The sequence below is a fragment of the Vanellus vanellus genome, assembly GCF_965231255.1.
Source record: "Vanellus vanellus genome assembly, chromosome: 2".
In the NCBI taxonomy this organism is placed as follows: Eukaryota; Metazoa; Chordata; class Aves; order Charadriiformes; family Charadriidae; genus Vanellus; species Vanellus vanellus.
The window spans coordinates 46598359-46614101 of record NC_138906.1 but is presented as its reverse complement, the minus strand read 5'-3'; the positions used below and the strand labels follow the sequence as shown (position 1 = coordinate 46614101).

The 15743-nt window shown below is 37.4% G+C and overlaps 1 protein-coding gene across 1 annotated transcript in view; it reads left to right on the top strand.

Annotated features, from left to right (window-relative positions):
* Positions 1-15743, top strand: part of OSBPL10 (oxysterol binding protein like 10) — a gene marked incomplete at both ends in the record, with an annotated part of 117472 nt that overhangs the window by 37567 nt on the left and 64162 nt on the right. The window contains one exon of the mRNA XM_082479009.1: positions 9431-9622. Within this exon, the coding sequence (XP_082335135.1) occupies positions 9431-9622 (192 nt within the window). The remainder of the gene's footprint in view (positions 1-9430; positions 9623-15743) is intronic.

Genomic DNA, 15743 nt, shown 5'->3' with positions numbered 1-15743 from the left:
CACAAAAAAACCACCACCTCCTGCTCTTGTCTTCAGTCTTTCAAGCACTTCTATTGATATCTTTACAAGAATGAAAAAGATTGCTTTCCTCATGACTAATTATTTGCTATATTAAAAAAATAATGCATATAACTGCAAGCAGAAAATATTCCTCCCTGCCCCAAGATGTTGAGAATATCAATCTTATATTAACTGCAGTCAGAGTCATGATCCTGAGTGTCTTTGAAAGTAGGACTTTGAAAAGATGGATGGTATATTGAGGAGAATGGCATTCACTGAAGTGTGTGAAGTAAAATAAAACCAACTTTTTTTTCTTCTTTTTGAGTGATGTGGACTTGTCAGGAAACACTTATGGTATAATTAAAACCCTTTTTAAAGGAGAATAAGTGACTTCAGTGTTTCAGTACTCTTTCAATTCTAATGCATGACAATTAAAATAAATTGTTTTTATATAGCTGTGGCTCAGTACTATTCAGAAAGGTGCAACTCTGCCTGGTTGGAATACTTGTACAGTTGCTGTTGATTTGCAACTCAGGGACTTTCTGTGCTAGATAGAGACAGTGACTTTTTATACTCAATTGCCATCAGTGAATTATTCCTCAATAAGTTTTCTGGTCACTTCTGGAACCCATTTAAATGTTTGACATCCACAATGTATTGTGACAAGGTAATAGAACTGTTTTTGAGTGTATATGGTGTCAGAGATTTGTGCAATGGAAAATTAATTCTTATACTGTCTGAGAACTGAGGAACTAAACAAAAGTTTATGTCCAACAGCAGGAGGATGATTCATGCATTTTTCTTGGAAGACTGATCAGTTACAGAAACTTGACATAGGACACTAGAGTATAGGTTCATTTTGGTTGGTACAGCCAGTCAAAAATTTTAATTAGCTTGGATACATTTAGTATAGTATAGTGTTACAAATTTACATCTAAAATCAGGCTAGGTCACTTTTCAGTTGATGTTTTTGCTAGTGAAGCACTCCTAATTCTCCACTTTTGTAAGCCACAGAGCAAGTAAAAATACAGAAGATATAAATTTTCTAAGCTTAACAGTCCAGTAAATGTTGGGTATTTATGTGCTTCAGATGAGACCGCTGATGACTCTGCTTTTTAATCCAGAAGCATGCTGTACTTGAAGCAATGTTGTGCTTACCTGTTCCTAGGAACCTTTCTTTTGACAAGATTTGTCTCTTGTTTTTCAATACACTTTTTTCCTTTTTTCCCCTCCTATCTTCTCAGAGTATTATCGGAGAGACAGATTTTCCCTGACTTTAGTATTGCATATAGTACTAACTTGGATTTTACCTACAAGTAAGTTTTAAAGCTTCTCTCTGCTTTTCTCTATAAAAGCAAGTGATCAAAAGCTTTAATGCTACAATGATTAGACTTTGGAGATCAGATATTGGTTACAAGGAAGTGATGCTTCACAGAGATTCCAGAAACTAGAAAAAAAAAAAAAAAGCATTTATGTAACTTCTTTTTTTCTTTTCCTCTAAGTTTCTTACTTCAAGACCACTGCCTGGTAGGAGGTAAGGGAAGCAAAACCTGCTGCATTTCTTTGTGATTTTTTTTTTTCTCTCTCTTGTAGATGGAGGTACTTTAATATAATAATAATTATTAGCATGAGAGTGGAAACATGCTGTTTAAAATATTTTAAGTTTACATAAAGAAGCAAACTGCTATTTTAGCCACCTTACTGTTTCTTTTGTGTTGGGGTTAGGGACTGGAATTGTGTAGGAAGGTCTGTAATTACACAGAAAAGGGTACATGTTTGACTTCCTTTTGCGTAATTGAGGACTTGACAAAAATATGTATTTTTGGATTTTGTTAAATCGCCCTACCATTGGTAGGACTGTCATGATGTGATCTGTTATTCTACTGGCAACAGGGCTGGATCTGTCTCTTCCCCTGTCTCCCCGTACTTCGAGTAGTAAGTGATAACTGCCAATTGTCTGTCTTTCATAGTGCTGTCATGAACCGGCAGACAGATACTTGTGTTTTATACTTCTAGAGCTTGAACAGAATCCAAGCTCTATCTCTGCTGGGAACAGGCATGTTTCTGCATCTGGAAAGTTGGAGCCTGAGTGTTTGCTCCCAGCTTCTTCTAAACTCATCTTTTTCACAGGAAGAACGAGAGGCAGTAATTCATAGCTATTTTTTAGGAGTTATACACTTGAGAATGAAGTGGAATGGGAAGTGTAAAATATGCAGTGAGGGGTATGTTTTATCTTATGCAAATGGGATATAGGTGAACTGGGGAAAAATAATGGGATAACCAGGCAAGTTTCCAAGAATACCAGTGAAGCAGCTCTTAGCTACAGGTCTTTCATATTGGAGAGAGAACACATTTTTGAAATCTTGAATAGAAATTATTGGATGGAGATTCATAGGAAAACATGAGGATTTGGAGAATGTTTTTAAAAGTGGAAGGTGTGTCACTATTTCTGTGAAATATTCATAGGAGAGCATTCCTTCTTCCTGCACTGGATCCAGATCAGCACTGGTTTCCTTTTTCAGAGGTACTGTCTGCTTTAAAATGCTACTGTATGGCTTGCTGTCCTTGCTATCTTTAAAGCCTCAGCTGGGGACTGGAGTGGTGGAGGAAATTAGGCAGAGCAGAAATTAAAAAAAAAAAAAACCCCCCCAAAAAAAAAAAAAACAAAAAACCCACGTTGTATACTAATGACTAAATTTAGTTGCATCCTAATGAATGGTCCAAAGGTGAGTGATACAGCTAACAAGTGGATGTAACACAAGCTAAGTCTGTCACTTCTCTTTAATTAAATTTTACATCTTAATGATAGAAAAGCAGTAAAGGGATAATGTTCTCTGGCAAATAATTCCCATGCTGTAAGATAGCCTTAATGTTCTTGGTATTCCCATACAAGTCTCATTTGGTTAATTACAGATTGCTCAGCCTCCACAGAGTGCCAAATCACACTGTATTGGAGAAAGTCTTCTATGTCTGGATAGGATTGCTGGTTTTTTTTTTTTTTTTTTTTAGACTATTCTAAGTGAATATTATTGTACAAGTTTTAATTAAAGGATTAGTCAAATTGGAATTCAGTGATATAAAATGCTTCTAAAAAGAAGTAGGCTTATGCATAATTTCTGTGGTAACTTCCAAGAATAATTTTATATCCATAAATTGTCACAGGCTTGTTAGTTCTTCTGTTTCATACCCCTTTTTTCTTGACAGTTTAATGATGGTGGCTGTAAAAGCACTACTAAAAGCAAACTCATGGGTTTTTATACCAGCTCTTAATTCCAACATGTAGATCAGTTGCTGGATTGGGATATGGCCATTTTATTTGTCAGTGCATATCAGGAATGTGGCAGGGAAAAGAAACCTTTATCTTGTGAAGTAGCTTCTCTTAAATTGTGCTCAGATGGGTTACTGTCAGCTTAGGTCTGTGCTAGCATAAGGAGGTAGATGACTCCTTGTTCCAGCTTCTGGTTTGGAGCTGCACAAGTGAGCTGCTAAAAATTGGATGGTGTGGCTTCATGTTTCAGCTGAACTCATCTTCTGATTCCCTGCAGTTGTAAACAGCAATCCAATTCCCTTACTTCTGCTGCCACCCTTTGTGCAGGCTCTGTTGTGTTTCTGGTTCTCTATTAGCTTGGGCATCAGAAACAGAAAAAACAGCATCCTGCTAAAGTGACCTGAGCAGCTCACCGAGGAATCGGATGAGCACTGATGTAGGGGAAGCTGGACTCTGCTTCCAGCAGCCCCTGGTGGTAAAGCCCTGCTCTCTTCTTTGTCCTGAATGGAGGATGGGTGAAATGGATCTGGTCAAAACCTAACCTTTTTCTGGTTTAGTCTGAGGCTTCGTATTTAAAACTGAGCCAGCCTAGTGACTGCATACCTCTGTGAGGGACTGTCCTGCTTGCTTTCCACTCAAACAGTGCCCCTTGTGCTTGTTATAACCATCATCCAGCCTTTTGGAAAGGCAGTTGGGGGAACTAAATCAGCAGAAAATTCTGTATGTGTGGCTACATCTCTGTTTCTCTTCTGGCTTAACTCCCTGGAGTGGCTCTCCATGAGGTCAAATGGGCCTCAGAGACAGCATGGAGAGATGGTGGAGAAAATAGTCCAAACCTGCCCCTTTCAGTGGTAACTGCACTAGCAGTTTAGCTGTAGTAATACCTGAAAGTTTGAGGTCAACACTTGCTGTCAAATCATGTTGAGGCAGATGTGTAATTTTTCTCCACAGCGGGAAGAATAGCTATCAGATCTTTGGAGGCCCTTATTCCATTTTATCAGGTTTCTTCTTGCCTTATTAATGAATGGCCATGGAGATACCTTTAAATTTCTAAATGCATTATTCACTGGGTATTTTTAACATCTGCTTGAAGCTTCCACTAATCTGGCTTTATGGAAGCAGTTTTCAAGTCTTTGAGAGTGTTGTTTTGGTTCTTTTATACATATCAAACCTCTTTTCCTTTTGAGCAAGTTCACTCTTTCCTCCTCTGATACGCTTGTCTGCTTCCTCCTCTTGTCCCTGACCTATAGAAGTCAACTAAAGAATGGTGCTTCTAGTTAAAACATGCTTTGGAAATCCTCACAGTGGTGAGGCTGAGAAGGAAGCAGTGCTTGGCTACAGATACATCTGTGTTGTCACCTTTTTTCCTCCCTTTGGAAGCTGCATGAAGATAAGAGTTGTTCACAGCTCTCTGCTTTCAAAATCCTTCTACAGAAATGGAAAAAAACCCCCAACATTTAGGACTGAACATGGGCTTGCTCAAATGATTCTTGATAAAGAATAGATTTTTTTGATGGAATGATTATCATAGTCTCTTGCTTAAAAGCAGACACATGTATTGCCTTATTGAAGATGATGAAGCACTATAATATTCTGTCAGAAAAGTTAGTACTGTAGATAATGCTTTACAAAAATGTATAAAGCATATCATAAGCTGATCCCTTTGCAATGCAGAAGTTGGATGTTATGTTGTCCTGGTTTTAATATTTGTGAATGATTGTAATGTAAACTAAACACATCTCCGTGTGTTTTTTCTTTTATCAATGTTTTTTTTCTTAGGATGCATTGGAAAAGAAGTAGATGGGAATTAAAATACTGAATGGTGGTGTCTCAAGATCATAATTGCTTTCTGATAGCATGTAACTTCTCCTTGCTCCAGTGCTGCATGCAGGGATTGGTTCTGGGCTGTATATGCAGAGGAGTAAAGGAACGTCATTTCAGTATTTATTATTATGTAGAAAACATCTGTGGCACAGTGCCTGTGAAAATTATGATTATCAGCCATAAACAGATATGACAATTCACTTCAGAAATTATTTTATTGATCTCTGGAACATTGCATTTGCTTTCCAAAATACACAAAACTGTTTGGTGAAAAACACTTCAGCTTCTTTGTGAGCAGGAAGGACCATCTCCAGGGAGAATGAGTCATGAAAACATTAGTATAGTTGGAACTTACTGTTCTACAATTACATTATTTTAATTGTTACAATTTTTGATATCCAAATGGAAGCATTCATTATACTGCTTTTTTTATCTTGGAGATGGACAGTCTACTAAAATAAAAATTTTAACCCAAATCTATGTTAGCTAAGCGTACGTTAGCTAGCTTTAGGTCATAAACCCAAGATGAACACAACTTACAAATTAATCTTTTATTAGCTTCTTTATTATTCTTTTATTAGTTTGATTTTATTAGCAGGCAAACTGTTGGAGCAATGGTAAAGTGTAGCCTCAGGAAAGAATACTTGTAATCCTTTTGGGATACTTCGGCCCGTGGATTTTTTGACTCGTTACTGGTACCATGCATTACTAATTGTTGAAGAGCTTATGTCTTCCTTTCATCAGACTTTTCACTATCGTTTTGTTTATTTGCAAACCAGAAAGCAGTCGGACCAATGAAAATGGGATATGATAATAGAGGGGCAGATCAGTGATACCGACAGCGCTAGGGGGAAGAGCAGGGGATTAGGAATAAAGATCCATCAGTTACTGTCGTTGCTTTGATTTCCTGGGAGAGTGACTTTAATGACTGTTGTAGTATGATGTGTAACTAATGTGGTTTTAGCTGTGGCAAACATCACATAGGTTTTAACATTTTAACAAAAATGGAAAATTTTGATTTTTGCACAGCTGTATATAAATGTGAAAGAGATGCTTGTCATTCCCAGTGTTTAATCAGAAAAAGTTCTGCAAAAGAGGAGTCAAGTATTTGGCTGGGACATAGGTGTTGACAATGTGTTGTAAAATTCAACAGTGCCTAAGGAGCTGAGTGTGTAGCTCCTGGAGAGGCGTCTTCTGGCAGTGGCAGGAAGAAACTGTGAGGAATTAGCTGCAGCCCCTGTCTCCTTGGATGGAGCAGGGACAGCTCTCTGCTGCTGTTCTCTGTGGCTTTTAGGAGTGGACCCCCACTTCAAAACGTTTTGAGTGGTAGTAGAAACTGCCTCCTGCAGACGTTGACCTGCGCTTTGTGTGTGACTGCTTTTGCAAGTTGTAAGTTGGAATTTTTTACATTTGTCATGCGGGGTCTTGCTTAGGGATTGCTTCATGGGTAGCCAGAGGTCCTGGTGCTGAGCTCATTTAGAGTTCGTATGTTGTAGATGTCCTCTAAAGCATAATCCCAAATTAGATGCTAGAGGATTTGTGTTGTGGGCTGGAAACATTGGGTCACTGGGTAGATGAAGAGTATAAAGGGACAGAAAATGAAGAGGTGAAGAAAACTTGCTTATAGAAATGTAGGAGCCATTCAAACCAATGTATTTGGCTCTGATATTTGGCACAGACTGTGGCTGTATGTGCTAATTCAAGATTGCCAATCTTCCTGACTCGGTGACCTGCATGGGATTGATAACTATCTTGTGCTGAGAGGGCAAGGAGAGGACTCTAGGAGAGGCTCACCAGCAGAAGTGATCGCTCCCTAGAGATCATATAGCACTATTGTAGGGCAAGGCATGCAGCTGAATCTCTGGCACACCAGGCACTGTGACACCATCAGCCCTTGGTAGGCTGTGGCCTTCTGTACATAGAGATTTGAGTTTACCCAGTGTCCCTGTAGCAGGACAGCCTTATTGAGCACCACCTGCTACTGAAACTATACATGGGCTTTTCTTCCTGATTTTTCTCTCCTGCTCCACCAAGTCCCAAACCCCATGCCCTACGTGACTGTCCACCACTAGTTGCTGTGAGCTGCCACATGCCTTTGCAAAACTATGAAAAGCCATCTTAAACACACTGTGAAAATCAAAACATAATAAAACTTCACTTCTCACAGAATGTTGTTTTCTTTCAAGCAAAACTAATGGCTTAAATGTTTTACATTGCTGTAGTTTATCTGAGTTTTAGGATCAGTTTAGCTATGAAGGTAGCAGTTGTGTATTTTTAATTTCATGATCACATGCTATTAGAATGTCAGTGATTCTTAGAAGATTTCATTCAAAAAACAAAATAACTTCTATCAAACTGGAAGATAAGTTGATTTTATGGTAAAAAAAAAATAATAATCTTGTTCTTCATCGGTGTCCTGTATTTAGTTTCGAGGTATTCTGATGCTAGTCAGTTTAAAAAAGAAACAACAGGGAGTATATTCTGCTATTACATACTAGGGATAGCCTTTTACTGTGAAACTTCTATTTAAAAAAGGAAATTCAATCACACCCAGCGTTCCTCATCCCCTTCCTTCTCCCAAATACCTTTTTCTCTGGCTTTCTTTTTTAATTGTAGTTCTGTCTAAGCAATGCTCTTTCAAAAGGAAGATGGATTAAAAACCTAGCAACCTTCTGTGCCCTTCTGACAAATTCCACCCTCCCGTGCTTTTTTTTTTGCCTTAGAGTCAAATCCAGTTTTAATGCAATTGTGAATTATCAGCCAGGATGGATAGTTTTTGAATGTCTGGTTCTACAGCTGCTTATTATTACCATCTTATTAGTCATGGTATTAAAGAATATGTTTGTTTCAAAAACAGAGTCAGACAATCATTCTTGGAAGTATTTGTAAATGTAGGTCTGGACCAATGGAATAATGCTTATTTCTATTGAGTGTAGCAGCTCTTTGCAGGCTGGGAATGTGATAACCCATTTTTTAAACATTCAAATGCCTCAAAAAGTCTAAAGTCTAGTTTTGTGTGTGGGTGGCAGAGGGATCACGTAACTCATTTCACTCTTTCTTGGCAGTGACAGATAATCTGCCTTGTCATTTACCGTCAGTGTAGTGGTAACATAATGCCTGACTTAATTCCAGTGCTAGTTGGAGCCAGTCCACCTCGGATTTAAGGTCTTTTAATGAAATTACCGCAGAATTGCAAAGTTTGACCTGTAAGGGATAAGGAAAGAGATTGTACCCAAGTAATATTTTTGTGCACTTGCTAGCAGACTCCAGAGTAGTATCCCATGTAACTGTCTTAGCAGTGTTAAAGGCTGCCGTCTCTACTCGTGCAGGGTTTGTATTTCACCCATAGGGCTGTATGTTTACCTCACTTTCTTGAAGTGCTGCTAAATGTCACTTCCTGAAGTAGTTTGTGTTTCATGAGGTAAGAGTTACTCTGTTTCAGTTTTAACCTTACAGGTGCAATCAACAGTTCAAATAGAAGGGAAAAGCTCTTTTGTATTGCAGTTTTATATATGATGTCCCATGGTGTTCTAGTGCACACCTGAGTTTGATTGAGGATTACTGTCCTGAAAACCTCCAGGAAAACTCAGGTTTGAGGGCTGCAGAAAACAAACCAAGATGGCAACGCTGACAAACGGTTAGATAAGAACAGAGAAAGTGCTTGAATGTGTAGTCTCATATATTTATAGGTTGTATGTTAAGAGTATTCACGCTCCAGATACTGTTGGAGACTTATTTCTGGTCTTTTTATTATTTAGGGTTTATCCCAAGCTTATTCCAAAACCTGTTGACTCTTTAAGCCATGTTTTGTTTTAAATATTTATGTTTAATTGGTGTGTGGATTGGCCTTGCCAAAATTGCCACTCCTGTAATGTTGAAAACAGCACTGCACTGTTTCAGAAGTTCATCAGGTGAAAACATTAAGATTTCTTTTTCTTCCTTGCTGTTCACATCAGTTTGAATTATAGGTCAGTGGCTTCCTAAAAAATATTTGTGTTGGCATTGTTATTACTTTGTCTGCAAAATCCTTCCTAATCTTTCCTAAAAAGTATAGTTGTAAGAACTTAGCAGCATATTAATATGTAAGAGTTCGTGAAGATTTTTGTGAAGGCCAATTTCAGACAATCCAAGAAACAAAGGCAGTAGCTACAACGTTTCCAAGAAGATCCCTGCTGAGCAATGCAGATGGTTCAGAAGGAATAAATCAGTCCTGGGCACAGTTACGCCTCCAGATTTAGGTTTGTGAGGAAAGTAGAACAGCACAAATCCATAGCCTGAATTGTAAATTATTTACTTGTGTAAAGGTTGTTAATGTCAACATCCCATTGCTTGTTCTAGAGCATTTCATCCTCACGAAGTAGAAGCTCATCTCTGCTGCCGCCTGGGACAGTCAATTCTGCATCTCCTAGTGGCCAGAAACATATGAATCAAAGTGGGCCAACTGTTGTAACCATCACACATCACAAATCACCTGCAGCTGCTCGAAGAGCAAAGAGCCAGCGTTCTGGTCAACTCCATGAAGTCAGAGAGGTAAGACATAAAAATCTGCTGTTTTGTTAGAACTTCTAGATGCTTAATTTGCTTTAGAATAAGCAATCAAGTCTGACACGTTAACAATTCTCTTTGTTTCCTGTTTCATGTATGACTGCTTTGTTTTGATCCCCTCGCTGAGCAAAAGGCGGTCTTTAGTTCTGGTTCAGCTTAAAGTTTGGTGTATACAGGCTTTTCTATGCCAATGTTAAAATCAGTGTCTGCACATGCTTAGAAGAGGAAGTAGGTTGGCCACAGCTCCCAGACTTCCCAGTGATGCTGCAGTGCTGGAGGAACATCGTCTTTCAAGCTGCATGCAGCAAAACCTTTCAGTTTAGAACAAGGGCCCCGAAGCATTTAAATATAACTAGAAAGACAAAAACTTGAGTAAGTCTGATGAATGAATGGGAAAGAAGGCACAGCTCCCCACACTCAACAGCGTGTTTCTGTATGGCTATAGTCTTAACTTTGTTTTCAAGTTTCTATTGCTGACATTGTGATGGAAGAACGCTTTGTCCGTATTAAACACATGAAAAGCAAGCAAGAAAGCATGTTTCTTTAAAAGCGTATTTACCAGGGTTTAAGAAGTATAACTCGTACACCGATTTAAGTCTGTCTTCCAGATCACAAAAACAGTACAGAGTTTTAAGCTTAAATAGTATGGCAGAATTTCACATAACTCACTTTCATCTTTCTTTCATCCTTTGTTATTTTTGGTTTGTCTGAATTTCTTGCTATTCTCTAATAGTGCATTTGTAGGTCCCCCTTTCCACCCCTTCTACCAAAGAAACTATTGCCAGCCTAGCTGCTTTAAAGCACTCTTTTATCACATGGGTTTAAAATATCTACCTCAAACCCTCAAGTTGCAATCTCAAGAGTCTGCTTTTAAGTTTATGCTCTCTAAATGTTTTATGAATGGTAGACCTTTCATATTAAAGACTTTGAATAAATTCTTAGTGTGTGCTCACAATGAAGACTCAAGTTACACATCCTGATGAAGAATGCTTGTTTTTATTCTAGTAACATTAAAAGTGAAAACTTCCCTTGTATCCTCTGTATTAACATTCATTCCTTGCTCTGAAGAGTGCAGTCACCCACATTTTCTTTACGTTATAGGAAACACACGTGTTTGTTTTTCATGAGGATGTCTTGTCTTTGCCTACCAATCATCTCCTCCAAGTTGTTTCTACCTTACTAAATGTATTTGCTCTCATTGGTTGAATTCAGAGTGCACCTTAAACCTATTAATAAACAGTGGGAGCTGTTGCAGCTTTGTCAAATGATGATGGGTAGGGCTGAAAGGAATTAAAAAGAGAGTATTAGTAGATGTGCTCATCATCATAATTTTGGAATGAAAAAAGTCAACAGTTGCAAAGAACTGCACTTGGGAAGGAATAAATAAATACTAGCCTATAGTTAAACAAAGAATAAGTGGCTAGGTATCACCCTGCAGAAAAGGCCTGGGGGTTGGTGACTCATTTGTTTGCAGTGTATTGCAATGTGATGTCATTCCAAAAAAGTAAATATTACAGGACGTACAGAATCTGTAATCATGGAAGATAATTATTTTGCTATGTTTGATGTGAGTGATACCGCAGCTGCAGCACCAAATCCTGTGAGAACAACTTAGAGGGCTGCAATAAAAAAATCTTAGACATTGAACATGTGGTAGTGATTGAAGGTTAAAAGAAATGAGTGTTTTTCAGGGAGGGAAAATGGTGCTAAGATAAACAATGCATAAGAAAATTTTATAACGAGGTGTGTGAACTTTACCTTTTTGTGTATTGTGTTTTATCGTTTGGTGTGCTGCTTCTTAAAAAAGAGCAGTGGAAAAATCAGTCCTTCTGCCCTCTTTCCCAGTCTTATGTAAAAAGTGGCTGCTTGACTGATCTTGTTTCCATCTTGTGAAAGGACAAGTCTGTTTTTCCAGATTAAGGAAGCAAACAGATTTCATTTCAATGGCATGCTCTGTGCATTTCCTTCTCCCCCCCTTTTCCAGAATGAATGCAATAGACTTAAATATATGCTGCCTATTTTTCAAGGAATATTCTTGTTCCCTATATCAGTCAATGGTGACTGTTGATCTACCCTCCCTTGTTAAATTTATGAATAAAGAGATGGGGCCAGATGCCTTCACAAAAGTGCACTTAATTCTGTTCTAGTCCTTTTTTTTTTTTTTTTTAATCTGAAGTGAGGAGAAATAGGAACTAGAAGTTCAATTATAGAGAGAGTTAGTCCCCTCCTCAACACCCAAATCTTTGCTTTTTATCTGGGAGTTGTTTGGTATGATTTGGATGAAGCAAAGAGAATGCAAAAGGTTTCTAGATCTGTGTTAGTGTTTCCCTTACAGAATGAAGTCATTGAAGCTTTGACATGCAAATAAGCTTTTTTTTTTTATTGTACTATAAATAGGACTGCATTAACTAATTTCACATCTGGTGAAATACAGTAGTTGAATCAATGGAAAGAGTTGATATGCTTCTGAAAAATGAGAAGCAGCATGTATGTTTTTTACATTTTAAAACAATTTTATGTTAAGTCTATAATATTATATGGGAGATCTGTGGAAAACAGGAATGCTGCAAAAGGGTCATCTTTCACTTGGGACATATGGTCTTCACTAGCTTGGACAATGTCCCCGGGAAATGCTGAACTTGAAATTTCTACTCAGTTTTGGACCAGTTTTTCTTGATATGGCCATGTTATTTCAAAACAGTGAAGTGTATCTCTATGTTGCAAATAGGACAAAATTTACTCCTATATTTAACATAATGCAATGGTATTTGGTAATATTTAGTTGTCCGTTTTTCCCTTTTTTCTTTTCATAGTAAGAATAAACAACATATTGTTTCCTTCTGTTCTTTGTTCTGGCTGTTTTTGTTTTTTTTTAAATACAGCATGGAGAATTTTGGTGTAAAACAGATTATAGCAAAAAGGTCTATTTAGCACTAAACTGACATGCAAAATTCTATAAAGGTAGTAAAAGCAACTGCATAGGTCTCCAAAATGACACATGTAATAAGTGTTTCTGTTGTGAAATTAGAACTTTAACTTTTTTCAAAATTTTGCTAAGTTAAAATTGAGAATGAATATGGAGCTTTTGACTGGTGTAAAAACTTTACCTTTAATACTGAAACTACCTTTGTATAGCGTTGAATTGAAAAAGAGCTCAGAAGCATTACTTTATATCATAATGTAATTTTTTTGTTTAAAATAATATTTTTCTCTTAAATTAGATTTTTGCTTATATTAACTTGATATTAATAGTCCAGTCCATGCTGATTGATGGAATGGTATTTCAAAACTAAAATTCACCATACATTAATTTGGGATAGCTGATCTGCCACGTGTTGCATTTTATGCAGAATTAAATTTGAGATCCTACCTCTTTATTTGGGCCATAACTTATCATTAAAGGGGTGCTTTCAGCCAATTTTTTTTTAGTAAGTGATTTTATGGTAACCTAAATGTGTGTGGTCTTGAAATTGAATTCTGTTTTTTAAACTATGCATATTATTATCCTCTTAGCAATTTGTGGTAAGACTTATGCTTGCAGAATTCTTTACTGCAGGCAGTTAAAATTAACTGGAACATAAAGCCAGCTGACCACATCACACTTCATGTTAAATTTTATCTATCACTGAACTAAATAACAGTGGCACACTTCATCCTGGAGTGGTGTTTATTTTAGCTGAGAAGGTCTAACTATCGTATGACCTCTGCCAGTGTTACCATTGTTGTTAAAGAATCAAGAATTGCAGTATGTGAACATTTTGTAGTAACCTACATTAATTATTTAGAGAAGTTTAGAGAAATTAAATGGAGTTAACCAAAAGAAGTCTAGAGAAATATTTCTTTCCAGAATTTAAAAAAGTTTATAGAGGAATTTCTGACCCCATTGAAATATGGTGTTTGTTACAACTTTTGATACTCTACAGTGGAGTAGTCATCAGCATGTGTTTCTGAACATCTGGTACAGTGAGATCCAGATTTCATGGGACCTCTACCAGTGTGACATCTATTTTATGTGCCAGTGGGCAGTTCCAGAATTTGGAAAGGATTGCTTTTGGGTAAGATGACAGTCCTACTACTTCTTGCATGTCCTTTGCCATATATAAACATGGATACTATTTGATTCCTGCAGGAATTATGCAACTAGCTGATAGTTCTTGCTTCCTGCCTTACAATATAGGAAAATCTAGGACTTGCACCTAGGGCTTCATGGAGTGAGGTTTACCTGCAGTTTTGTGGGGCTGCGATTGTCCAATTTTACATGGTTACTAAGAGAAAGAGGTGATACTAAACCACTTTGGGAGTTTTTCAAGTGAGAAGTGAACGTCTTCAAGTCATTGTAATATTTGGATAGCAAAATTAGGAACTGTAACTAGCTACTGTTAGCGAAAAAGGATGCTGTTGTCCATGGAGAACTGTGTTCTGTTACAGAATTACAGCATTGCACAGGCAGCCTTGTAGGCGAAAAAGCAGATGCAGTACTCAAACCACTTGGGGAAACATTCAGACTTACAGGACTTTCACATATGTGAACACACAAAGACATACATTAAGCTGTGAGTATGTTGATGGTAAAACTTTGTAATTGGTGTTTAAGCCAATTAAGTAGGGGAAAACCTGATGATTTTCATTCTATGCCAAATTTTACTTTTCAGCTTGAAAAAGTCAAGTTTTGCATTTTGTTTCAATTTTTTAGTCCTCCTCTTTTTTCTCTGGAAGTGTGTACATAAAAAGGTCAATGGATAAGGTTGATCTAATGCCAGTTCTAGCAAAAAGAATGCTGTAGCTCTTGATGTTTGGCATAGCATTGACGTTATGTGAGGCTGTGTGATGAGGGTGCATGTAAAATAAATTGATTCGAATCCTTGAACAGGACATCAGGCATAAACAACGTGAAGTATGCACAAAAAACATTTTAAAAAAATCCTGCTAATAATAGAAGCGTTTTTGAAAGTATGTGTATAATTTTGATTAGTTTGCACTTCTGCCTACTTACACAGAAGTGTTATATATTAGATCTATTGCTTTCACAATCATCTTTTTCACAAAATCATCTTGATTTTGGAGTGTAGGAAGGTGAGAGCTAGCTTTGTGACAGAGATGACCTTCAGGACTGCATGGCTAATCAAATGCTTGCTTTTAGAAGATGAAAATGATCGCACGTTCACCTAACTAAAAGGTGTGGATGTAGGATGGGCTGCTGAACTACGCTAACTTCAGTCTTTCCAGCTGTGCTAGTAACCATGGACTGTAGCTGCAATAGCACTGCTGAAGTCTGTGCTGCTGTGCCTTTGCTAGGCAGGTTTAAAACTAGTTACCTAAAATCATCCCCCATTTTCCTTCTGGGCGTGTTCCAGTATAAAAGGTAGCTTTGTGGTGTTTTCTTTGTGGCAGTTTGTGGTTAATTCTTTTTAACTAGAGTCTTCCTGCACTTCAAAACTAGTATAGTAAATACACTCTGTAGATTTCTCACTTGGACTGAGCAGGGGGCTTCATCTTGGTAGTTTAAAGATAGACTTCAAAAGTGAAACACTACAAACACTTTCCGTACTAAGTATCCTGTTTTCTGTTCGTTTGGAAAAATAATATGGTGGTACAGTGAGTGCCAATTTTGGAAAGAGAAGGGAAAACACAGAGGAAGAACCTTTGTTAGTTATAGATCTCCAGTTTTTCCTAGGCTTGTATTTAAAATATCTTCCTTCCACCTTCCGCTATACATAATAAATTAAAGGTAAAGGGTCATCCTTTTGATGCTCTTTAATCAAGTGCATCATATCATACACAAATTAGGTAGTCTGTAGCTATAGATGGGTGCTGGTCAGAAAATGAGATTCGTTACTTAATAGGTTACATCTTAATACCATTACACCTATACTTTATGTGTATTGTATGTATTACACTTTCATTTGTCTGCAAACTCATTGTCACAATTTTTTTTTTTTAAATAGCAAGGTGTGGAAAACAGGGACTAATGTCTCTGCTCTAAAACAGATTTCTTTGGAGGCTATTTGACTTGTCTGTAGAAGTCTCATCTCCTCCTACGTCTGTTTATTCTACCTCAAGTTAGTACTGCAAAGATCGATAAAACCACGTCTCCTTGGGGGATAAA